Source organism: Ranitomeya imitator, chromosome 1, assembly GCF_032444005.1.
Source record: "Ranitomeya imitator isolate aRanImi1 chromosome 1, aRanImi1.pri, whole genome shotgun sequence".
Classification (NCBI taxonomy): Eukaryota; Metazoa; Chordata; class Amphibia; order Anura; family Dendrobatidae; genus Ranitomeya; species Ranitomeya imitator.
The window spans coordinates 349,132,463-349,158,331 of NC_091282.1; the positions used below are offsets into that span (position 1 = coordinate 349,132,463).

Sequence of the window (25,869 nt, forward strand, 5' to 3'; positions counted from 1 at the left end):
ACAGATCCTCCCTGGAACTCTCCCAGGCTTCGTTCTGCCTAACTTCCTGTCGGACCCCTAGTTTTACCAATGTGAGAAGTGGCCCAATAAATAAGCCTTTTGCTCCCCCTAGTGGCCGGAGTGTGAAGAGTAGTGTGTGCTTGGTGATACCTGGTCAGTAGAACTCCTTTAGTGCCATCAGACGTACCATCACTCCCCTTAGTGGCAGAGTGACACTACTGCAACGACCAGATCTCTGGGGCGCTGCATATACTTTGCCTGTGTTGGACAAAAACCTCCCGCAATCTGCTACTTAATTCGTGACAACGGCAAATTCGCAATATATACCTAAATTCCCCTTGTGGGTGCATGACAAATTTACAAGGTTATTTGGTTCACCATCATTGCTTGACGTATACACACTGAAATGTCCTCAATGCTTATATATCCTGTTAGCTGATAATTGGTAATGCTTTCTAAAGGCTATTGGCAGGAAGAATTGCATAGGCTTTGGTTAAAACCTCAGTCATATGCATACTTACAGATCAAAACCACTGATTTCAGTGGAAATTCACACAAAGCAGGGGTGTCCCAAGGTGACCAATTCCTCATGCCACAATGTAACAATGGGAACACCGTTCCAGAATATGTAATGCATGTATAAAGTAAAATGATAAAGAGTTACAACATTTTTTAAATTTTTAATTTTATATTATTGCTACAAACACCAAATATACAAGGATACATTCTTCCTCTATACAGAGATAAATCTATATATAAATGTGCTATCGTGACACTGGTATACACAGTAGAAAGAGTACTTAGTAAGCAGCTTGCAATAAACTGCTGACTGAGCTGATCTGTAAATTTTCCCTTAAAAAATGTGATCTGATTAAGTAAAAAAAAAAAAGTGACATCTGTACTGATTAGCTTAAACAATATCTGCAAATGTACAGAAACTCATCAGAACTTACACTGGAAGTGTAACAAGAACTTGCATTTTTTTTTTACTTAAAGACAGAAAAAGAACACCCCTCCAAAACATGACCCAACAACTAAACTATATCCATTAAACAGTTATCCACATGTTCATAAATGGGTATCGTCAGATAGAACTGTTAAATACTAGCAATTTTGCCTTTTACTGCTTATTAATATCTCAAGAATGGTTGTAAATTTTAATACTTAACTAATTGCTTTGGAGACCGGCCACTGCTGCTAGACCGCAGAACATGTGTAGTGCTTACAAACTATTGAGTTTGTAAGTAGGCAAGCATTGCTAGGGCACAATGTTGCCTCCTAGTCCCAGCCAGTCTCAGCCCAGTGCTTACAAGCTAGACAGCAGTGGTCGGTCTCCTAGATAAGGACACGATTACCATCTAATCCCAGCCAGCTTCAGCACAGTGCTTACAAGCTAGACAGCAGTAGTGGTCAGTCTCCTAGATAAGGACACTACCATCTAATCCCAGCCAGCTTCAGCACAGCGCTTACAAGCTAGACAGCAGTGGTGGTTGGTCTTCTAAACAAAGCTGTGAAAAGAAAAAGTTGATCTATCAAGAACGGCAGCAAATTTTAATAAGCAGTAAATTGCAAAAGTGCTTGTATTTACAAGCACAATCAGACAATACCCATCTATGAAGATGGGATTTTAAATAGCCCTCTTACGATGGGGAATGCCTACCTTTTACAGTCTTAGTGTTATTAGGCACTGGTATAAATGAAAAAGTAACCACCAAGTATATCGAGAACTACATTAAAGTAGCCCCTGTAGCTCTGTGAAATAAGGCACTTAATACAAATGACCCCACACACAACCGGGTGGAGCTTACAAATGTATGAGGTATATATTTATTTTTCAGAACAAGCAGAGCTTATACTGTTTAGTAGGATAACAATCAATTTCTGAACTAAATGCAAAAATGGAGTGTATGTAATAAGTGGGAAACCCACCATATGTCAATTTATGTGTTTGCAGTACTACGTGTACAACAGAACGGCTACCACTCTTCAGGACCCAGGGGCAGGATTTCTGTGCACTCCAGAATATGGTCATGGTGGACTACAAGAAGTAAAAACACTGTAAAGCTTAAAATTTAAAGCCCTATTGTTGGTGGAGAAAACACAGAAATCAACTAGATGTCATGAAATACAAATGTGTTTTGTTTGAGACAACAGGGAGGTAGTACACAAACACCACACAAATCGGAGCATTGCTTACAACAAACTCCACAAGTGCTATTTAGGAAAACCCAACAGGGAAATTGCTGATCATTTCCACTGATTAAGAAGAAATATCCTTCAAATTATCTGATCCATGGATTGTTTGCTTTAGCCTTTGGCTCATTGGCACTGGATATACTGCTGTGCAGCAGGTAGACAGTTCTCTTCATAGTCCATACTATTGATTGAGATCGCATACCTCCAATATCAAAAGTGGAGAGGGCCGAGAACATTCAAATGCTTAGTCAATACTTCTCATGTCTGCCACTGATGCAGCAAGACAGGGGCTATACATTCGCTTTTATTTTTTTCACGCTCAAGTAAACATGTGATCACAGTGTCAATGACGTCTTCTGGAACCTATTACAAAAGAAAGAAACTTAATGTGATCCCCACCTTCTAGGCAACCAAAACCTGTCATTTTCAAGAACTAATGCACATAAAAAGGACACAAGAAGTTTTTTGATTAATCAAAATCGGATCCCTTTAAATCATGAACAAACTTTGAAATGTAGCAATTTGAGAGGTTCCTTTTAATAAACACTACTGTAAATTTCTAAGAAAAAACACAATTGAAAACGTTGTCGGGAACAAGTTGACTGGTAAGAGGCATGTCCCTGCCCACTCATCTAGACTAATGAATCAGGGCCTGTGTGTCATAGGGAAAATCATGTCAAAGTGTTTGCATCAGAAAACTGGCAAAAACACTGAAAATGTTTTTAAAAATTTGCAGCATTCAATAGAGCAAACACATTGCAACCGTTTCCATGCCAGTTTCACGAATGCCCGCCAAAACAGGTAGAACTGGAGAGGAGATTGGGATTGGAAATCAAGTCAATAGTGGCAGCGTTTTTTTTATGCTAGAAAGGTTACTCCAGTGGCGCACACAACTGAGAAGATGCACTGAATTCATTATGTGAATTCACCAAGTGGTATGAATTTGGCACATACTACACACACTTATTAAAGCTAGTATGTACAACGCCAGGGCCAGTCTTCATAAATAGTGCCCAGTGTGAGACCTGCCAACCTAACAAAGCAGGTGGGGGGGGGGAAGCTAATGAGCCCCATTTTTAACTGTCATTTTCTGAAATGCCGCAGTGTTTCAAAGAAAAACACCAGAAATAATGAAGGTACCATTGGAGTAAGATGCACCCAAGTCATTAATAGACAAAATTAATGAGGTGCACATTACAAATGGTGTGCATCTCAACCAGAAATGTTACTTCATTTCTGGAGTAACTTTGATACATTTTCCAGGTGGGCTTCCAGACTCTCCGTCCAAGCTCTGACCACTTTACAGCAGTCCTAGACCTCTTTGCCAAAGACACCAAAAATTTGCAACATTTAGAGGAGTCTTATGCCAAAATTCTGGAGTAAACACCTTAGTAAATAGAACCCATAGTGTGAGACCTGTCAATCTAAGGTGGCAAGTAGCGAAATGCTGGCATGGCATATTAGTGGTCACCTTGACCACAGCATTGTTCTCCATCGTGTTTGTTTTCGGAAACCGTTTCAGAGAAACAGATATTTGTAATGATTGTCTCCAATTCAAGCTGCACATGGTCTGGGCAATATGAATTGTGCGTCAGGTTCCTTTTAAGTCGAAAGGAGCTCAGTTTAGTAATAAGTGATAAGAGGTCGGGGTTCCACAGTTGTAGGAAGCAATACTAAATACAGCTCACCCCAACCAACTGCAATCATGTCTGGGAGAAACACATTCTGAAGGATGCCACGTGCACTCCAGAGAGAAGGTCACCATTACAAAAGGAAATTGCTACTAAATTGTGGTCAAAAAGTTCTTCTCTCAGACCTAGACAGATACGTGAACAGGTTGAAGACATAATTACAGCTACTGTTCTCAAATGTCAAAAGGGGCCAAGATCACATGATTCATGAGATTATATAAAATGGGGCTTACTCATCCGGACAACCCTGTCATTATGTGCCGTTAGGTAACCATTAGTCAAAGCTGAAGTCTTAGGAAACTGTCTACCATGCAGGAGGACTCAGTGTGACCATACGGCACACAGTTGCTCATTTACAGACTCATGCCTGCCCTTAGAAAAGGTCATCCTGAAGAGAATTACTATTAAAACAATTCATTATACCAAAAAAAAAATATATATATTTTTTTTTTCTAAAAGGCTGTCAACTTACCAATGCATGGTCAAAATTAAAGGTGCTAATATAATAAGCGGATATATCTGCTGTAGCCAGGGTCCCCGCTATCTGTGCTACTATTCCACACTCATCTGTAAAAATAGGAAAGAATAAAATAATTAAGTGTGAACAAGGAACTATATTTTCTAGAAACTACATGGTGAAAAGTACTTACATATGTACTTAATCTATACCCCATTCCAAAACATTGTTTGCAAAAGTGGGGCCAAGTCCATGTTCATGACAAACAGAAGTCATTGTTCTGGGAAGAACATTGATATATTACGTGTTGATACAGATGAAGGCAAAAGTCCCATAAGGTAGATGCTAAATTGCCACGAATTAGGGGGAAAATTAATTACCGACTACACATATGGCAATCAGACTAGTTTCCTGGATCAAAGGCCCAACCCCAGAACCTAATACCCATAACTAAGAATTAGGATTACCATAATTATTAATATTTGCTCAATGCCAGAAGAATGTGCAGTCACACTATCTATTTGGACCAGACAACCCTTCCGGTCCCATGCTGCCATCTTGTCGCCACAACCTCCGACTGATCAGAAGTCATAACGGCCACAAATTCTCTATGGAAGTCCATGAGGGCCTTGTTCTGGCTCTCAAGAATTGCATTGAGGTGTGACTTCTGGATTGCCCTAGCAAACACTGGAGCGATACGGCAGGAAATAATGGAAATCACCTTTTATCTGATGGAAATCACCTTTTATCTGTTAGTATGACCCATATGGGAGGGGGGAGGGAGAATTAAAAAAAAAAAAAAAGTATACTTAAAGAGGTTGTCCACTACCTTGACTCAATTAGGAGTTTTGCCAGAAATGCCTACGGATAATGCCCCTAAATATCCCTAATCCTTTTCCTGTCAGTTTTATGCCTTTATGCTTTGCTTCCTGTGCCCTGGCGCTAGCTCTGTTGTCATGGCCATCACTTCCTGTTTAGAATCCTCTGCTCTCTGACTACATTTCCCATCTCTCCTTGTGCTTGGCTGTAAGCCAGCTGTGACCACACCTCCTGTAAATCTGCCTACACCCCTCCCACAGCTTCACATCTAGCATCATCTCCTGTATAGGACACTGCATGGAATAGAAGCAATGCATAAAGCACCATTACACCCGCCCTAATAAGGATTATCCCCCACTCACCCTCACTGACATGGGTGATGGGATGGATCAATGGATGGGGAGAGATCTGAACTATTAATATAATGAAGACAACTGCTTAATAGGCAATGCCATACACCATGCATAGCTATCAGAGGTGCAGTCACGCAGAGCAGGGAGAAACGATCTCCCTGCACTGCTACGCAGACACTATGGGGCCTGGATGCTTATACAGTTGAAAGCAATGATGAGAGAGGGAGCGTCAGCAGATACTCCCTCTTCCATCATTCCCTTCTGCTTCTGACATCTCAGGTGTTGGCAATAACATCACTGCATGGCACCTACTGTGCTGAGCATGCTCGCTGCAGAGACTGAAGCAGTGGGGGAACAAGGAAGCCTATGGGGAGGGCATCATACTACATGGAGCACTATGGGGAGTGCATTATAATGTATGGAGGACTATGGGGCGTGAATTATATTGTTGAGGTTATTTAGGGGACCATCACAGTGTGGGGTAACAGTGAAAGGGCCAACATACAGTTGAAGAGCTACTAAGGGATCACTATACTGTGTGGAGGGTACTACACAGTGAGGGGCCAATATACTGTGTATAGGGGAGCTGTACAGCGGAGACTCGGGACATTTATACATGTAAAGTGGGCCCTTATTGTTTTAGGGGAACTCCGGTTATTGTTACTGTCAAAGGGGCACACAGAGGGCATTATTACTTCCTAGGGGCAAAATGTGGACATTGTTTTCTAGGGCACTTGCACAGGTAAGCAATATATTCTAGAGGTTTGTTTTACCATCTATAGGCACACAGCAGCACACAGGTGCAGTAATAGGGACTCGTATGGCAGCAGCAGCAGCTCTGCATTGGGGCAGGAGCAGGATATGGAGTTTGTGGAGGTTGTAAATAGATGGATACGGTGCTGAAAATGTGAGAAGTCAGATATGTGTTTTAATCTCTGCAAACGAGTCCTGGTTGGAGGAGCTGTTATGTCTGTCTGGGCCAGTAGGAAAAGACTGTAAAAGTGAGTGACACCACCAGAAAGAATGTCAGCTTGAAGTCACCATCAATAACAGTACTGTAATCTATTACATGTTCTGCAGCACTGGCATCTACCACTATATGGCTGTAATATCAATGTTGGTCTTTGTATAGCAAATTTTTATTAACAGGTCGGTGATGTGCAGAGGTTCCTCCAAACCCATTATTAAGGGGTGCCACTATAGTTGTAATCAGGGTTATCTGGTTAGGGGCCCACTTTGAAGTTCTGCCCCCTTAACCAAACCCCTAGCTACACCTTGGCATACACCAAAGACAACTGCTTAAAAGCAGCAACCTGATTAAATTGCTACCAACAACTGGGAATGTAAGAACTTCAAAAAATAAAGTTAGACTGAAAAATAAAGGTTGCCAAATAGAACAAAATATAAATAGCATATTAAAGTGAGAGATGGGAAGTACATTACTCTCATCATGTGTGTTAGAAAAGTTCATCATGTGTCCATATGATGAAACATCTAATGTCATAACAAGGAAATTCAATCAGCCCCTGGCATGCAGCACTGCCTGCAAGTGGAGGGCCCCCGTGGCGTGCGGCACTGCGTGCAAGTGGAGGGCCCCCGTGGCGTGCGGCACTGCCTATGGGGCTTAGCGAGCGCTTACACAGAGCGCCAATCACTCTTCATAAGCCTGGGGTGGCAATTAAGGGACCACCGCTAACGAGCTAGGTCATCTAACCCGATATGTTCCATGACCATTAGTTTTTACAGTTTCACTGTAAAGTACAGTACATAAAATACATGAGAACACAGCAAGCATCCTGCATCTGAAACACGTGTAGTGCAATGCCACTGACTTCCAGAACAAGGAGTCAGTGCAGACAGGAGCGGAGACCCCCCAATCCCATACTGCTACCAAGTCTGAAGTCACATCTGTTGCCATGACCGGCGCCACAAAACACTGGTGACATTTAGCATCACATGCAATCCTAAGTGAGAAACAGTCAGAGCGGATCACATCTACCCCACCAGGACTGTCACCAAGTACGACACAGGAAATATTTCCATTAGTTGGGGTGTGCATTTCTTCCTCTTCGGATGTCCTAATGATTTAAAAAAAAAAAAAAAAAAAAAAAGCTGAAACTTACCAAAGCCCAGGGGCTGCCCCCCGATTCTCACCATGCGCCATAGTTCCCCAGACGAGCTTGTTAGAAGTAGGTCTGTGGGGAATCTGAAGGAAGTTGCAAAACATTAACGTCAGAATACTAACACTAGGCTCACGCATCCTTTTCACCTTCTGACCTCATTACAAATGAACAGATAATAGCACACAAAATACAAGTTCCTTCCCTCTGTGCTTTTTCTCTATATATAATCTACACCAACACACAAGTTCCTTTTTTCAATATAAATCAGATTATATCATAGGAAAAAAAAGATCCAATGAGAATAATGTAATAAGTGGGATTGCACTTCTAACTGCTAAAGTAGAAAACACTCACTTAGCCACACTAAAGATCTACAGGGTGGCCCAAAAGTAAGTACTGTTATAATATTAGAATATATAATGGTATCTTTCATTTTGTGTGTATCGCTGTACACATTTACCCATATAAAAATTTAATTGATTCCACATTAGTTTACCTACTTCTGGAGCACATTGTGCCAACCTCATATTTGGAAAGGGCTTTTGTCAGTCATAATCCGTCCAATTTTGAAAAACAAACAGAAAAAAAAAAGGGATTTTTGTGTGTACTCACCGTAAAATCCTTTTCTCCGAGCCACTCATTGGGGGACACAGGACCATGGGTTATGCTGCTGTCACTAGGAGGCTGACACTAAGCTGAGACAAAAAAAAAAGGTTAGCTCCTCCCCTGCAGTATACACCCTCATGCTGGCTTCCAGAGACCCAGTTCAGTGCAAAAGCAGTAGGATAATAACAATATATCAAGTAACATTAGAATATAGCATGTCAAACAAACAGTCAAAGACCAAAAAAGGTAACGAGCCGTAAGGCTACCAGGGTGGGTGCTGTGTCCCCCAATGAGTGGCTCAGAGAAAAGGATTTTACGGTGAGTACACACAAAAATCCCTATTTCTCCTTCGCCTCATTGAGGGACACAGGACCATGGGACGTCCCAAAGCAGTCCCTGGGAGGGAAACAATACAACCAAATAACTCCGTGTACCATCTGACTACAAATGCGCAACGGCCGCTTGCAGGATACGCCTGCCAAGGGTCGCGTCCGCAGAGGAGTGAATGTGGACATTGTAATGCTTTGTGAAAGTATGCAGGCTGGACCACGTTGCGGCCTTGCAAACCTGCTCCACTGTTGCCTGGTGCCGGATGGCCCAGGAAGCACCCATCGACCGAGTGGAGTGTGCTCTAATCCCCGCCGGGATAGGACTGCCCCTGACCCGATAGGATTCCTGGATAGCAGAATAGCAGATCGGATCCATCTGGCTATCGTGGCTTTAGACGCAGCCAAACCCTTTCTGTGACCCTCCGGGAGCACGAAAAGGGCATCCGATTTTCTGAAATGAGCCGTTCTGGAAATGTACCTCCTGAGGGCCCATACCACGTCCAGGGTATGGAGAGCCTTCTCAACCCTATGTTTGGGCTGCGGGCAAAAGGAGGGAAGAATGATGTCCTCGTTAAGATGAAAAGATGAGACCACCTTTGGAAGAAACGCCGGGGAAGGGCGTAGGACTACTTTGTCCTGATGAAAGGCAAGGAAAGGAGCCTGGCAGGATAAAGCGGCCAGCTCTGAAACCCTTCTGATGGACGTCACTGCTACCAGGAAGGAAACCTTCCATGAGAGGACAGAGCGGAATGTCTTGAAGGGGTTCGAACGGAGGTTCCTGAAGAACCCCCAGGACCAAGTTGAGATCCCAGGTCTCTAACGGCATCCTGTAGGGGGGAACCACATGGGAGACTCCCTGAATGAAGGTCTTGACCTGAAGGTTGGCGGCGATCCTGCGCTGGAACAGCACGGATAACGCTGAGATCTGGCCTTTGAGGGAACTCAGTGCCAAGCCGGAGTCCAGACCAGACTGAAGGAAATTCAAGATGCAAGGGATAGAGAAAGCGAGCGGAGGGTGACCTCGGAGCCTGCACCATGAGAAGAAAGTTTTCCAGACGCGGTGGTAAATGGAGGCGGAAGACGCCTTGCGAGCACTTAACATGGTGGGAATGACCTGCTGAGAAAAACCGGCTCGAGTTAGAATCCAGCTTTCAACAGCCACGCCGTTAAACGTAGGGCCCCTGAGCTCTGGTGGCAGATCGGACCTTGGCGAAGCAGGTCTGGGCGGTCTGGTAACCGCCAGGGAGCGTCGGCTACGAGCTGAACGAGTTCCGCGTACCAAGCGCGGCGTGGCCAGTCTGGGGCGACCAGAATGACCGGAACTCCCTCCGTCTTGATCTTTCGGATCACCTTCGGCAGTAAGGGAAGGGGAGGAAACACGTATGGGAGTTGAAACTGATGCCACGGAGAAATCAGCGCGTCTACTCTTATGGCCTGGGGATCCCGAGAACGTGCAATGAAGTTGTGGACCTTGGTGTTCAATCTGGACGCCATCAGATCCACGTCCGGGGTCCCCCAGCGAAGGCAGATCTGTCGAAAGACCTCCGGATGGAGTTCCCACTCCCCCGAGGCAAGGCCCTGGCGGTTCAAGAAGTCCGCCGCCCAGTTCTCGACTCCCGGAATGTGCACCGCAGAGATGGTGGAATGGTTGGTTTCGGCCCAACGAAGGATGTGAGAGACTTCCTGCATCGTCGCCCTGCTGCGGGTACCCCCATGGTGGTTGATGTAAGCCACCACCGTGACGTTGTCCGATTGGACTCGTATTGGGTGACCCGCGAACAGGGCGTGAAAGCGACTCAGGGCAAGTCTGATAGCACGAATCTCCAGGATGTTGATGGGGAGTCTGGATTCCCGAACTGTCCAACGGCCCTGGGCAGAGTGGTGAAGAAACACTGCCCCCCAGCCGAGGAGACTGGCGTCGGTAGTTACCACTAACCAGCGGATCGGGAGGAAGGACTTCCCCTGGAGAAGAGATGGACCCAGGGTCCACCATACGAGAGATTGTCTGACCCGCGGGGACAGGGGGCAAGGGCGGTCGAGAGATGGGAGACTCCTGTCCCAGTTGTCCAGCAAAGCCTGTTGCAAGGGGCGGAGATGGAGTTGCGCGAAAGGAACCGCTTCGATTGCTGCAACCATCTTTCCCAGGATCTTCATGGCGAACCGAATGGTTCGCGGGCGAGGATGGCAGAGCGTTCGGGCTCCCTGCTGAAGCGCTTGGGCCTTGGACCGAGGAAGCAAGACCAGCCCCCTGGAAGTGTCCAGGATCATTCCCAGGAGATCCGACGGGCAGGAACGGGAGAGGACTTGTCCAAGTTGATCAACCAGCCCAGGCGCGAAAGAGAATCCAGGGTAATGTGGACGCTTGACTCGCAGGCCTGAAAAGACGGGCCCTTTATGAGGAGATCGTCTAAGTAAGGTAACACGACGACTCCTCGAGAATGAAGAATGGCCATGACAGCCGCCATGACCTTTGTGAATACCCTGGGCGCCGTGGCAAGACCGAAGGGTAAGGCCGTGAACTGGAAATGGTCCTCTAGAACGGCAAAGCGGAGGAACCTCTGATGAGGCGGGAATATCGGAATGTGAAGATTAGACATCAAGGATGCCTATCGATGCCAAGAATTCCCCTCTTTCCATCAAAGAGATGACCGACCTGAGCGATTCCATCCTGAAGTGCCGTACTCTTACGCACTTGTTCAGGAGCTTCAGTTCCAAAATGGGGCGCACTTTTCCGTCCTTCTTTGGCACGACGAAGAGGTTTGAGTAGAAACCTTTGAACCTCTCGTGTTCCGGAACCGGAACAATGACCCCACTCTGGCGGAGGGAGTGAATGGTGCAAAGGAGGGCGCGAGACTGAGCTCCCGAACTGGGGAGACGAGAGGGAAAAAACCGAGTTGGAGGAGGAGCGGAGAACTCTATTTTGTAGCCAGATGACACCAGATCCCTGACCCATTCGTCGTGAATGACGGAGAGCCAGGCTTGCTGAAAAAGGAGTAGATGTCCGCCTACTCTGGTGGTATCGACTGGCGCCGTTCCCGAGTCATTGAGACGGGAATCTGGGGGGGGGGGGGGGGGGCTCGAACCTCTGGTTCTGGGCTGCATCGGCTTTCCGCGCCAGGACGGATTCGGCCTGAAGGAGGGACGAGCGTCTCTGTGCGAGCGGATCGGTCCGATCTGGAAAGACCGGTAGGATTGGACCAGGCTGGGCTGGTACGAAAGGGCCGAAAGCAAGGCTGGCGCTGGAAGGCCGCCTTGGGCCTCTGTTGGGGAAGGAACTTGCTCTTTCCCCCTGTGGCGTCGGAAATAAGCTGGTCAAGCTTTTCACCGAAAAGGCGCCCGCTTTGAAAAGGGAGTGAGATGTGAGATTTTTTAGAGGAGGAATCTGCGCGCCACTCTCTGAGCCAAAGTGCCCTTCTGATAGAGATGGCGTTAGAAGCCGCCGATGCTGCGCAATTCGCTGCGTCGAGGGATGCGTACATCACGTAATCACTAGCAATGGCTATCTGTTTAGCCAGGTCCGCCATCTCAGACGGGAGGTCCTGTTCATGAATGAATTTCGCTAGAGCATCTGCCCAGGAAACCATTGCCTTGGCCACCCAAGCCGCGGCGAAGGAGGGGGATGGGGAAGAACCTGAGGCTTCGTACACTGAGCGAGCTAGAGAGTCTAGCTGGCGTTCAGTGGGACTCTTAATTGAAGCGCCGTCCGGGACTGAAAACGGTAATTAATCTTACCGATAATTGTATTTCCAGGAATCCATCCTGACAGCACCATGGAGGACGTCCTTCTTATACACAGTGGGACAGGAAACACAAGAGTTTAAAAGGACCCTCCCCCTTCCACCCTTCAGTGATTTTCCAAAGTAACACATCTGGATGGATGCAAACAGAAAATTTATTTTGAACATAAGATTAATACAAATGTTACTTCACATAAGTAAAACACATATTTGCCATAGGGAGGGAACTATCCGTGCTGTCAGGATGGATTCCTGGAAATACAATTATCGGTAAGATTAATTACCGTTTTCCAGGTCACCACCTGACAGCACCATGGAGAAGTACCAAAGGAAACTTCCTAGTTCTAGGGTGGGACTACCGCTTGAAGCACTTTCCTGCCAAAAGCTAACTGAAGAAACTACGTCTAATTTGTAGTGTTTTGAAACAGTGCTAATGTTAGACCAGGATGCTGCATTACAAATCTGATCTACTGAGGCCCCACCTTTTTCGGCCCAAGACGTGGCCATAGCCCTGGATGAATGAGCTTTAAGGCCATCTGGAGGATCTTTTCCCTGTAACTGATAGGCCGTGGTAATAGTGGATCTAATCCACCTGGCAATAGTGGATTTTGATGCCTTCTTTCCCTTATTAGGACCCCCATACAGGACAAAGATTACTATCCTGTCTCCAGGACCTAGTCATGTCCAAGTATTTCAGCACCGTCTCCCTAACATCTAAGTTATGGAAAAAGGCTTCTTTGATTTTTAGGAGATTGGCAAAAAGACGGAAGAACGACCTCTTGGTTAATATTTGATACAGAGGCTACCTTGGGAAGAAATCCTGGGTCAAGCCTCAAAACCAACCCATCATCAAATATTTGTAGATAAGGGTTCTGGATGGAAAGGGCCTGAAGTTCCCCTAATCTTTTGGCTGATGTAATGGCTACTAAAAAAAAAACTGCTTTTAGGGAAAGATTAGCGATATTTATATCCCTGTTCATATCAAAGGGCTCTTTGCATAAAACATTAAGGACTAAATTAAGGTCCCAGGGAGGCACAGACTTCCTGATTGGAGGTTTCAGCCTCGAGACCGCTCTAGAGAAACGAGCGATCCAAGGGTGGGCGGCCAGGGAAGAGTCATAAAATACACTGAGGGCTGCAATTTGAACCCTCAAAGTACTTGGTTTGAGCCCGTTCTTAAATCCCTGCTGTAGGAAATCAAGAATTCTGGGTATGTTAGGGTGATCAACATCGATTGTTGTGTCTCCACAAAAACTGCAGAATTTTCTCCAGGTTCTGAGATATATTGTTGAAGTCACTGGTTTCCTACTTGCTTGTAGAATCGAAATCACTCCTTCTGAAAGGCCTTTTGACCTTAGGATCTGCCGCTCAAAATCCAAGCTGTTAACCGCAACTTTCCTGGGTTCTGATGGAGGATCGGACCCTGAGAAAGTAAGTCCCCCCTGACTGGAAGATGGTAAGGACTGTCCACTGCCAGCTTCTTTAGTAGGGGGAACCAGCTCCTTCCGGCCCAGAAAGGGACCACCAGGATCACCCGAGCTCTGTCCTCGCAGATCTTCCTGAGTACCCTTGGTACTAATGCCAGAGGGGGAAAGGCGTATAGCAGACCCGAGCTCCACGATTGAGAAAGGGCATCTACCCCTGCTGGATTCTCTTGAGGATTTAGGGAGAAGAAGGTCTTTATCCTTGTATTTCTTCTTGTCGCGAAAAGATCCACGGACGGGGTTCCCCAACGCTGACACAGGGTATTGAAGATTCCGCTGTTCAGTTCCCACTCTATGGGTGATGGATTTTCTGAGCAGAGAAAAACTGCAACCTGGTTCTTTGAGCCTTCTAAGTGGACTGCTGAAATTGAAAGTACCGAACTTTCTGCCCATTCAAAGATCTGATCCGACAGACGTTGCAGTTTCGGATGTCTCGGGCCCCCTTGATGGCGAAGAAAAGCTACCGCCGTCGTGTTGTCCGATAAGATTTTCAGATGTTTGTTCTTTAATAGGGACCGGGCTGCCCACAGAACCTTCCAAACCGCCTGTAGCTCTGTGGTTTGAGGAATTGTTGCTCTCTTCCGAATTCCACTGTCCCTGGTAATATCTTCCGAGTACCTGGCCGCCCCAACCTTGCTGACTCGCATCCGTGGTTACCATGACTGCTGGAGTCTGGATCCATGGGACCCCCACCTGAAGGTTTCCTGACACCATCCACCATCGTAGGGATTTCCTGACTCGATAGGATAGAACAAACTGTCTGTCCAACGAAGACTGTCTTCCGTCCCATGTTGTTAGAACCGCTCTCTGTAGTCGACGAGAATGGAATTGGCTCCAGCTGACACATGGGATACAGGCTGTCATCAGGCCTAGGATCTTCATTGCATCTCTTATTGTCACCCGAGTTCTTGCAAACTGTCGAACCTTCTTTACCAGGTCTGACCGCCTTTTGTCCGGAAGAAAAGACTTCCTGATGTCTGAGTCTAGTATTACCCCCAGAAACTGTCGTCTTGATCTTGGGGTTAAGTGTGATTTTTTCCAGTTCACCACCCAACCTAGTTTCTGCAGTGTGGAGATCACTAACTGAGAATCGATCTTGAGTTGGGACACCGAGTCTGCCACTAACAGGAAATCGTCTAGATATGGTATTATAATGATACCTCGTCTCCTTAGAAAAGATACGATCTCTATGATGAGTTTTGTAAAAACTCTTGGAGCCGATGCTAGACCAAACGGAAGGCAACGGAACTGATAATGGAGGACTGAACCGTCTTTCTCTATCGCAAATCTTAGGTACTTTTGATGTTGCGAAAAAATTGGGACGTGATAATACGCACTTTTTAGATCCAAAGTGCACATTACCACGTCCTTCCCCAATAGGGGAATTGTGGAGCGAATGGACTCCATCTTGAATCTTTTGTACGATAGCCATTTGTTTAATGGCTTGAGGTTTATGATGGTTCGGTATTCTCCTGATGGTTTTATTATAGAAAAGAGACCCGAGTAGTGACCTGTTCCTCTTTGGTGAGGAGGTACGGGAGTTATTGCCTCCATCCGGAGGAGATCCTGAATGTCTGACCACATTGGGGAGACTGAAGAGAGACGGGCGTTGGAGATGAAAAAATCTTTCTGGGGGACGGGATACGAACTCTATTCTGTAACCCAGTGATATAACCTGAAGGACCCATGGGTTGGAGGTAATTTTTTCCCATTCCCCCAGGTAATTCAACAACCGACCCCCTATTCTGGTGGAGTCACTTTCTCCGGAACTCAGACCTAGGGTTTGAGGGACCTGGATCTCTATTTCGGTTCCTATTATCCCCCCCTTTCTGGTAACTCCATCTCCCTTGTTTACCTTTACCCCTATAGTCTGCTCTCTGACTGTAATAGGGTCTACGAAAGGGCTGGAATTTCTTCTTTTTTTCCTTCTGGAAATCGCTTTTCATCAGAAGCTTTTTCCAGAATGTCATCTAATACAGGGCCAAAAACCTGGCCACCCGAAAAGGGAATGGAACAGTTTGTTCTTAGAAGGAACATCCCCCGACCAGCTTTTTAACCAAATAGCCCTACGGGCTGCATTAGATAGCGATTGCCCTCTGGCTGAAAACCTGACCGATTCTGCCGTAGCATCTGCTAGAAAACCTGTGGCTAGTTTAAGTAAAGGGATAGCACTGATGATAGACTCCCTAGAAGTTTCGGCTGACAGTTGATCTTTTAAATCATCAACCCATAGATGCATGGCTCTCGCCACGGATGTCGCCGCAATATTTGTGCGGATCACCGCGGCCGAAGTCTCCCAAGCTTTTTTAAGGAGACCATCCGCCTTTCTGTCCATAGGCTCTTTTAAGTTCAAGGAGTCCTCGAATGGTATGGCAGTTCTTTTAGACACTTTTGCTAGTGGGATGTCAATTTTTGGTATATCTTCCCAGTCCTTGACCTCTTCATGGTCAAAGGGAAGACGGAGCCTAAAGTCTCTCGGTATTGATATCCTCTTCTCTGCCTCCTCCCACTCTTCCAAAATCATTGAGCTGCGGGAAGAGGTGAAGAAGGGGTCAGTAGTTGTGAACTCTGAGCAAAGCCGAGACTGAACTCGGACTCACCGAATGTGGGCATTAACCGGAAAGACTTTTGACGTCTGTGACCGCAGTCCCCCGAACATCTCATCCTGCACGGAAAGAGGTCGAAGGTTCCTCAACCTGCATAGTCTGTCTGACTGCTCCCAGTAGTTCGTCAATATTATTGGAAGAGAAAAGATACTTTTTCCCCTTCTGGGGAGGATCTCTACACACTTCTTCCTCTTCCTCCATGTCAGATTCTGATTGACTGTCCTCAGAAGACGAATCTGACTCCCTCTGCCTCTTCCTAGACCTGGGTAGATCCTGGACCTCAGGCTGGAACTGCTGGACGGCAGATAGGTTAGATATAGAAGCCTGCACTTCTTCTCTAACCATAGCTCTCATGCTCATTATTAGAGAGGCCTGTTCCTCTCCTACAATGCGGGCGGTGCAGGGCTCGCACAGAGGCTTCTGGCACAAGGCATTAAGTTTTGTGGCACATATGGGACATCTCCTGGTTTTACCAGTCTTCTTATCCCCAGATGAAGGACGCCCCTGGAATATATAAAGGGACCACTACTAGTACCTTTAATAGGAGTATAAGGAGCGCACCTTTTAGAGGGGACTCACGTGTGTAAGGGAATCCCGTTTCCCCGTGGCCTCTACGCTGACAGTTGGTACAGGGCCTGGATCCATTGCAACTGCGGTGTCTAGCGGTATTCACTTACCTTAAATCCTTTCGCTTGTGTCCCGGCGCTCCTACAGGAGCGAGGAGGAAGGCCGCCCCCCTGCTGCCGCTGTGACCCGGAAGTGACGCGGCAGCGGTAAACCGGAAGTCCAACGCACGCTTACCGCCGACACACATGGAGTCCGGAGCGCTCTGCCGTACCTGCCCCTCCTCCGGACTGTCTGTCAAGGGACCACCCTGCAGAGATCCATGCAGGTACGCTTGGGGTAGCCGTCCGAGGTCGAGAGCCCCCCCCAGGGGGAAGCGACCTCCTAGCCAGGAGCAGCGCTACACCGGCATCGCTGAGGGACCCAATTAATTGGGTGTCGGCGGTACAGAGATACGACCCATGGGAAGGAAGAGGCTGAGCCCCCCCGATCCGCACGCTCTGTAGGGACAACGCTCTCGTCGTTCCTATCCACAGTGGGACAGGAAAAACACTGAAGGGTGGAAGGGGGAGGGTCCTTTTATACTCTCGTGTTTCCTGTCCCACTGTGTATAAGAAGGACGTCCTCCATGGTGCTGTCAGGTGGTGACCTGGAAAGAAGCGTTTTAGAAGCCAGGCGCGAGACCGGAAGATCTACTATAGGGGGAATCCATCCAGTCCTTCACGAGATCTGCTGAAAAGGGATACTTCGATACCAGGTCCTTCTTTCCCGTGAAACGCTTATCTGGACGCTCCCTGTGTTGCCTGACTATATCCAGAAAATCTGGGTGAGAGGCAAAAGTTTTGTGAGAACGCTTGGTTCTGGTAAAAGAGACAGCGTGTTCCGGAGCGGAATTAGAGCCATCATCCACCTTAAGTGCATGATTGACTGCTACAATGAGGGAGTCAACCGTAGCTCTGAACTCCGGAGCCTCCGGGTCCAATGATACTTTGGACTCATGTTCAGAGTCGTGAACGCTGCGAGCCCCCAAAGAGGGTGAGCGAGAGGTGGAGCTGCCAGAGTCTGAGTGGCGAGGTGAGCGCTCAGGAGAGGTAGTGCGGATCCGTTTTCTGGATGACCGTGCCTCTTTATGGAGAGAGCGGCCCCTGCTGGCCGACAATTCCCCTGTTACGGAGGGATCTCTTAGGACCTGTAACGGATCGCCCCGTTCCCCAGGAGGATTTTGAATGGATTTGATGGCGTTGGCTAAAAAATCCACGGACTGCGAAAGTGAAGCGACCCACGGGGGAAGGGGGGGGACTAGGTACGCCGGAGTCGGTGGCGGTGGAGGGCTCCTGGGCACATGGAGCATCGCAGGCAGAGCAGAGGGGAGAACTTTGAGGCCGAGGAAGCGGGGCCTGGCAGGTGGTACACGCAGAAAAAAAAAAAAGGTCGTATGCATCTTAGAGGATTTTTTAGACCTTGACTGGGACATGATTCTAATGCAAAAAAAAAAAAAAATAGACCACAGGGTCTATAAGCTAGGGAAGCAGAGGGCGACGCTGCAGAGGAGAGGCTGACGAGGTCTCGTTACCCAGGTCCTGTGTCCCGCTGTCCTGAGAAGAGGAGCGGGGGGGGGGAAAAAAAAAAAAAAAAAACGCTGCACGTGGGCGCTTGTGTCGCCTAGAGGCTGCAGCAGAGCTGGAGCTGCGGCGTGCAGTGAGGGACCAAGATGGCCGCCGAGATCAGGAGAGAGATCTCGGAGGCGGCGAGAAGCGCCAGGACCGGGGAGCGGCGCCGCCGAATGACGCGAAGGGATGGGCAGAGCCTATCGGCAGCGTCCTGCGGCTTCGGCCCAGCGCGCGGCCGCAAAGAGCCGAAAATAAGGGGCCCAGACAACCGATGTGCCGCTACTTAGGAGGAGCCCTCCGGACCGCAAAACCGGCGATCCTCCCCCCCCCCCCCCCATCCCCCACGAGACACTTACCCCGAGGAGGTGAGGAGTGCCTTGGAATGGCAGGGACGGTGCAGGGGTTGGGAAGCCTCCATCCACCAGCCCCAGACAGGGGGGTGGAGAGGAACCGTCCACCACCTGAATCACGCATAGGCATTGGTGATGCAGTGTGGTCTGCACGGACGCCACGGGAATAGAGCCTCTGTACAGCCGAGGGAGAACCTGGTGGACAGGGCAGATGTCCGGCAATAAAAAGGCCTGGCTGCAGAAGAGGATACTGGAGGTAAAAACCAGTGCTCGTCTGTACAACGTGGGGAGATCGGCCCCAGGAAAAAGACAGCCGCCCAAAAAAGGTCAGCTCAGGCAGTGGCTCCCACGTCGCAGGAGAGGATACGGTGAGGTGAAACTCCCGTGCTCGCCTGTTGTTGGTTCGGGGGAGATCGGACCTTGAAAGAATCCGTCGCCCCCTTCTTCCGGAATAGGAAGGTTAAAAATCAGTGAGATTAAAAAACAGTGTGCCTCCTACGGACACTAAGCTTGAACTGGGTCTCTGGAAGCCAGCATGAGGGTGTATACTGCAGGGGAGGAGCTAACTTTTTTTTGTCTCAGCTTAGTGTCAGCCTCCTAGTGACAGCAGCATAACCCATGGTCCTGTGTCCCCCAATGAGGCGAAGGAGAAAACAAAAAAAGAAAAAAACGGATCCGGCGACTGATGCTGCCGAATCCGTTTTTTTCTCAGACTTGTATTAGCGACGGATGGCCTCACGTTATATCAGTCGTTCGCAGGATCCTTCGAAAATAGTTTGTCCAGTGGCTGGAGACGACATAGTAAAGTTTTTTGTGTCTGCCAAAAAAAAAAAAAAAAAGTGACGGATCCGTCGTTTGCTAGAATGGAAGCCTATGGCGCCAGATCTGTCAAATGACTGAATCTGGCGATCGATTTTTTTTTTTTTTAACTGAGCATGCTCCGATTTTTTTAGGATCCCATTCGTTGGATCAGCTAGTCTGATCAGGTGCAAAACAGATCCATCGCATCAGTTTTTCACAATCTGTGGCGCATCTGTTTTTTTTTTTCCCCAAAAAATTCGACAGATTGTGACTGATGGCAATAAACTGGTGTGAAAGAGGCCCAAGACGCACAGGAGTCTCGTCAGACAGGTCCCCTGTAGCTTCTCCCCGCTCACTCCCCTTGAGTGACAGATCTTTCCCTGCATGCAAGTATAGGAAAAGACCTGGCAGCAGGCAGGGAGAAACTGCCAGGGACCCACCTGTCCGACTAGTAGTCCATGGAGCTTCGTCCCCAGCGGCTTTTAAAATTATGGTATTCTCTGAAACGCTGCAGCATTTCAGAGTCAAACATACCTGGCTGAGCTCATACAATTAGTGTCTGATACATATTGCCAGTAGATCAGGCAGCATAAATCAGCTGTCAGGTTCCCTTTTAAAGAGGTATTGCCATCTGCAAGATCCTATCTAATGCAGTAAGTAACACTAGCAAATACCTCCTACTAGAAGTGTAGTATAGTTCTGATTCACTATGTCTCTTACCCCATATGCAGGGGGTTGCAGTAGCTAAAGTTTCCATGGTTACGACTAGTGATGGGTGAACCCGAACAGTAAATATCAGGATCTGTAGCCAACACCTAGTCTCTGGGCATGGACCCCGAACAGGGATGTTATGTCTCACACTCATTAGTGATTAAAATTGAACAAATGCAATTGTACCAATTTAATCCAATGCTTGTATTCTGTCGTTTTTATTTCCTTGGGGGAACAAAACAAAAAAAAAAACAAAAAAAAAAATAAATCACATTCACCCATTTAAGTCTATGGGTTCGAGTGAAACATCACACTGAACTCAAATATCACAACTGCAGTGCGATTCTCACGGACGCCAGAGATGGAGAAATTTCTACGATTCCTCCGCAGCTGTGCTGCGATCCTCATGCGATAGTAGCGGAGGACAGATAACTGAATTCATGCTTGCAGCAGTGCAGGCGCCGAGTGTCATTAGCATATCGCATCCGCTGCTCACATCGGATGCGACACGCAAGTGTGTCTCCGGCCTTACTGTTCGGGTTTGGAAGCCCGAACAACCGGCTGATTTCCATGCTGTCATCTGCATGAGAAACTACTGCAGCTCTGATTGGCGGTAAGTTAGTTACCGCCGGTCAGAGTGCTGCAGTCCCCACACCGTCAAATGACAGGGTGTGAGCCAGCACCTGTGACCGGCGGTGAAAAGGTTACTGATGGTCACAGGTCTCTGGCTGATGAGATAAGGGTCCCACGCGGTTTTGTTTTTTATTTAAATAATTCAAAATAAAAATGGCACAGGGTACCCCCATTTTTGACAACCAGCTGAGTTAAAGTAGCCAGCTGCTGGGTGATGGCATTCTCACACGGAAGGGGCCTTCGATATTGCCCCCAACCTAAAAATAGCAGCCTGCAGACACCCAAGAAAAGTTTTATCTATTAGATGCGTTTTTCCTGGCTCTTCCCACTTGCCCTGGGGTGTGGTGGCAGAAAGTGGGGTAATACGGCTGGTGTTTACCTCAGCTGTTTTATGGCCGCTGACATCAAGCCTAGAGGTTAGTAATGGAAAAGTGTCTGTAAGAACACTGCGGATCAGAGCCCGTGTTTGCCATGCTGTTACCTAGTTGACAAGGTGGCAAACATTGGGTGTTCAGGACTCCCATTCATCTGAATGGGGTTCGGATTAGAGTTTGGGTACTATTCTGACACCTTAACCAAAACTACCGTATTTTAAAATGATCAGCTGAACCTGAACATCCATGGGTTTGGATACCTAGTTATGACCATTCATAATGACAGTAAGGCTATGTTCACACGTTATGCTTTTTGGGCAGGCAAAACCTGCCATCTCGGCAGTAAAAAAGCTGCTTACAAAAAGCAGGTTTTGCTGCATTTATTTTTATTTTTTGGTACATTTGTCTCTAGTACAAGCTGAAAATTTAGTGCCCAAAAAAAAAAAAAAAAAAACACGCATGAGATTTCTGAACGGATTTCTAGTACTGAAAAACGCAGCTTAAGATTTGCATAAAAAAGCATCAAAAATGCAAGAGTGAACATATCCATTGTTAAGAGCACTAAGGCTATCTAAGCAAATGCAATGCCCTGCACCTGTGGTAAGTGACATACTAAGGCTACGTGCACACGTCCGGAATTGCCGCAAAAATTTCCATGGCAATTCCAGACGTGTGCAACTGTGCCGTGGGTAAAACGCATGCGGAATTGGCACTAAACACTAGCGTTTTACAAGTGTAATTAGCTTGCAGAATACTAGCGTTTTCCAAGCGATCTGTAGCATTGCTTGGAAAACTGATTGACAGGTTGGTCACACTTGTCAAACTTAGTGTTTGACAAGTGTGACTAACTATTATTGATGCTGCCTAAGCAGCATCAATAGCAAAAAGATCTAGTGTTAAAAAGGAACACTGGAACATCCCAAAAATCACTTGGCTTGAAGGCCATGCAATATGCTTTTTGCAAGAGTGTCGTCCCAAAAAGAGGCAAAGCTTTCTATCAAATATCTTACAAATATTCACCTTTGGCACCTTAGTCACCTTTGACACCAAGACAGGTACAAAGCATTAAAGTTAGTTTACAGTGGAGTTTTTTCTGAAAGCCCCACTCCACAGATTTTTCTTTCCTCCTCTCTGGATATCATGTGTATAAGTGTCATAGTAACCTGCTCACCAGTTGCCGTTCTATCCCGGTTTCAGCGGTGCTATGGTCCGTTGCAGCACCATGTGACTGCATTTGTGACCTGCTGAATCACAGTGGTTGCTGTGTGGCGCACAGGTCACTTTCTGACTTTTCCCATTGCAAGTGTGCAGCCCAGAACAGCGGGAGAGAGGCTTGCTTTGAGCCTCAGACTTAGGCTGCCGTCACACTCGCAGTATTTGGTCAGTATTTTACATCAGTATTTGTAAGCCAAAACCAGGAGTGGGTGATAAATGCAGAAGTGGTGCATATGTTTCTATTATACTTTTCCTCTAATTGTTCCACTCCTGGTTTTGGCTTACAGATGCGGATGTAAAATACTGACCAAATACTGCTTGTGACGGCAGCCTTACACTGAGAAAGTGACCACTGTTACACACAGTGATCCGGCAGGTTAAAAATGCAGTCACAGTGCTGGAGCGGACTAGAGCGCCGCTGAAACTAGAAGATAGCCAAGTGACTACCATCACTACACCCAACAATGGGGGGGGGCAAAAAAAAAAATAAAAATTTTCACTCGAGTGAGCCATAAATTCCCCCCCCACGACAAAATTTGGTCATTTTTTACCACTGTGCTCTAACATGTCTGACTATATGCATTGACATAACTTAAATACTTGTCAGAAAAATCCTCTTATATGATATAAATGTAACTGAATATTACATACTTTTTCTGTATCTCTGTATCCATAACAATGGATATATATCCGTCTATCAAGGAGAAGGCAAAAAAACGAAAGGATTCACTGTCCTGCGCAGCAGTCCCTTCATGTGACCTAGAACAAAATTGCAAAAAAACATTTTAAAGATGACGTGTCACCAGGTTAAGTGTAGAAGACACACGTATGCCAGACATGAAGTCACTTTTAGGCCGCTGTCGCACTTGTAACTACAATGCGAGAAACTCGCGTCAGTCTCACCTCAATAATCGGCACGGCCACCAGCGGTTCGGACCGGAGCGTTCAGCTGCATAGAAATACATGCAGCCGCACACTCTGGTGCCGGGTATTGAGGTGCGAATTTCTCACATTGTAGTTACAAGTGGGACACCAGCCTTAGAATGTAACCCTATGGAGCCTCAGAACATATGACTTCTGGGCCACTAAAAACCCCCATGTGATCTGGAGAGTTGGAGTTCAGGTCACATGATTCAGAAGAGGAGCGGAGTGGCGCTGGAAACAGAAGACAGCCATGGGCACGCATTTTAATAAAAACACTACACTGCATACATAATCAGAAAGCCTTAGTGGATACAATTTGTCAGGAATGCTTCTTTATGAACAAAACATTCACGATTTCGAAAGGACCTTGACATTTTCAACACCGTGGTGTTTTGATGTTTCCAGTATATATAAATGACCACTTCCTGTCTATTCCTATCCTGTCTGGGCACCGATCTGTTGGCAGCCTCCAATAACAAGCCTTCCTGTTCTAAGAAACGTGAAACCAGAACTGAATACTAAACTACTTCTACGGATGTACTCAATTCTTGAGGGGAAAATAAAAAAAAAAAAAAAAAAAAAAGTCATTCCTGTATCTATATGTAGTGCTCATGGTTTCAATACATTTCTGACAACCAGACTTATTTAAAATGATTTGTCAGCAGGTATTTGATACTTCATCTGAGAGCAGCGCAATATAGGAAGAGTGACCCAGAGTCCAATGATGTATCACTTAGCTTACTGGGTGCAGCAGAATTTTACATGTAGAATGCAGCAGACCTGAGAAGGCAGGACCTGCACACTCCAAGCTCTGTGTACACCGTGTATGGACAATTAGCTCCTTATCACAGGAGGGGACGGAGTGGGACTAGCGAGCACTTGCCTTCTTGTCAGGGCAATGATAATCTACTAGTGATAAAACTAAGTAAGCCACAGCACAGCTTGATAAGCGACATTGAATGCAGCGTTTTATTCCCTACCTCGTGCGGTTCTCAGAATACATTGCAAAAAGCTGCTTAAATCTGTATAAATGGGATAAGGAGATCTTAAAAAAAAAAAAAAAAAAAGAAAGTCACATTGGAACAAGCCTGCCCATCTGAGTCTTGCCTCAGTAAATTGGCTCTGCTGTGAAGGAGTCTTGAATTTCAGGGCTCAGTTTTTGTTTTCATCTCCCCTTCTTCCAAGAGCCATAACAATTTTTTTTTCTTCTCACTTTTGGCATGCTTTAACCCCTTCATGACCTGGGGATTTTTCATTTTTCCGTGTTCGTTTTTCACTCCGCTCCTTCCCAGAGCCATAACATTTCTATTTTTCCCGTCAATTTGGCCATGTGAGGGCTTATTTTTTGTGGGACGAGTTGTACTTTTGAACGACATCATTGGTTTTAGCATGTCGTGTACTAGAAAACGGGAAAAAAATTCCAAGTGCGGTGAAATTGCAAAAAAAGTGCGTTCCCACACTTGTTTTGTTTGGATTTTTTGCTAGGTTCACTAAATGCTAAAACTGACCTGAAATTATGATTCTCCAGGTCAGTACGAGTTCATAGACCCCTAACATGACTAGGTTATTTTTTACCTAAGTGGTGAAAAATAGAATTATTCTTACCGTTAATTCGGTTTCTAGGAACCTTCCACGACAGCGGTACTGGAGGATGTCTCCCCGCCCTAATGGGGGACAGGAAACACAAAGAGGTTAAATACCCTCCCCTTCCTGCCATCTCCAGTGTTTTTTCTGGACACAGTAGTATGTATAGTTACCACTTAAGTGCAGGAATCATCCAATAAAATCATCAGATAGGGAGGGAAATTAGTGCTGTCGTGGAAGGTTCCTAGAAACCGAATTAACGGTAAGAATAATTCTATTTTCTCCAGTCACCTTCCACGACAGCGGTACTGGAGTAGTACCAACAAATAATTTCTAGGGGGGGGGACAACCGCCTGCAGAACTGTTCTGCCGAAAGTTAAATCCCGGTTGAAATCAAGCCTGTAGTGCCTGGTGAACGTATGTACTGATGACCAGGTGGCAGCTCTGCAAATCTGCTCCGTAGAAGCATCACCCCTCTCTGCCCATGATGTTGACACCGACCGTGTAGAATGGGCCTTCAGTGATGGAGGAGGTGGTAGATTCTGGGATGAGTATGCCAGAGATATGGCTTGTTTAATCCAGTTGGCGATAGTATTTTTCGTAGCCTTTCTGCCTTTGTTCTTCCCGGAGAGTTGAATGAAGAGATTTTGGTCAATCCTCCAACTCTCTGTTTGTGAAAGATAATGTAACACCACTCTGCGG

At 46.6% G+C, this 25,869-nt stretch overlaps 1 protein-coding gene across 1 annotated transcript in view; it reads right to left on the reverse strand.

Moving 5' to 3' along the window:
• Nucleotides 1–662: 662 nt before the first annotated feature.
• Nucleotides 663–25,869, reverse strand: part of CASTOR1 (cytosolic arginine sensor for mTORC1 subunit 1) — an 89,128-nt gene continuing 63,921 nt past the window's right edge. Inside the window, exons 6-9 of the mRNA XM_069760135.1 lie at nucleotides 23,311–23,418; nucleotides 7,640–7,722; nucleotides 4,360–4,454; nucleotides 663–2,559 (exon numbers count right to left, since the gene is read on the reverse strand). Coding sequence (XP_069616236.1) covers nucleotides 2,455–2,559; nucleotides 4,360–4,454; nucleotides 7,640–7,722; nucleotides 23,311–23,418 — 391 coding nt within the window. The 3' untranslated portion in view covers nucleotides 663–2,454. The remainder of the gene's footprint in view (nucleotides 2,560–4,359; nucleotides 4,455–7,639; nucleotides 7,723–23,310; nucleotides 23,419–25,869) is intronic.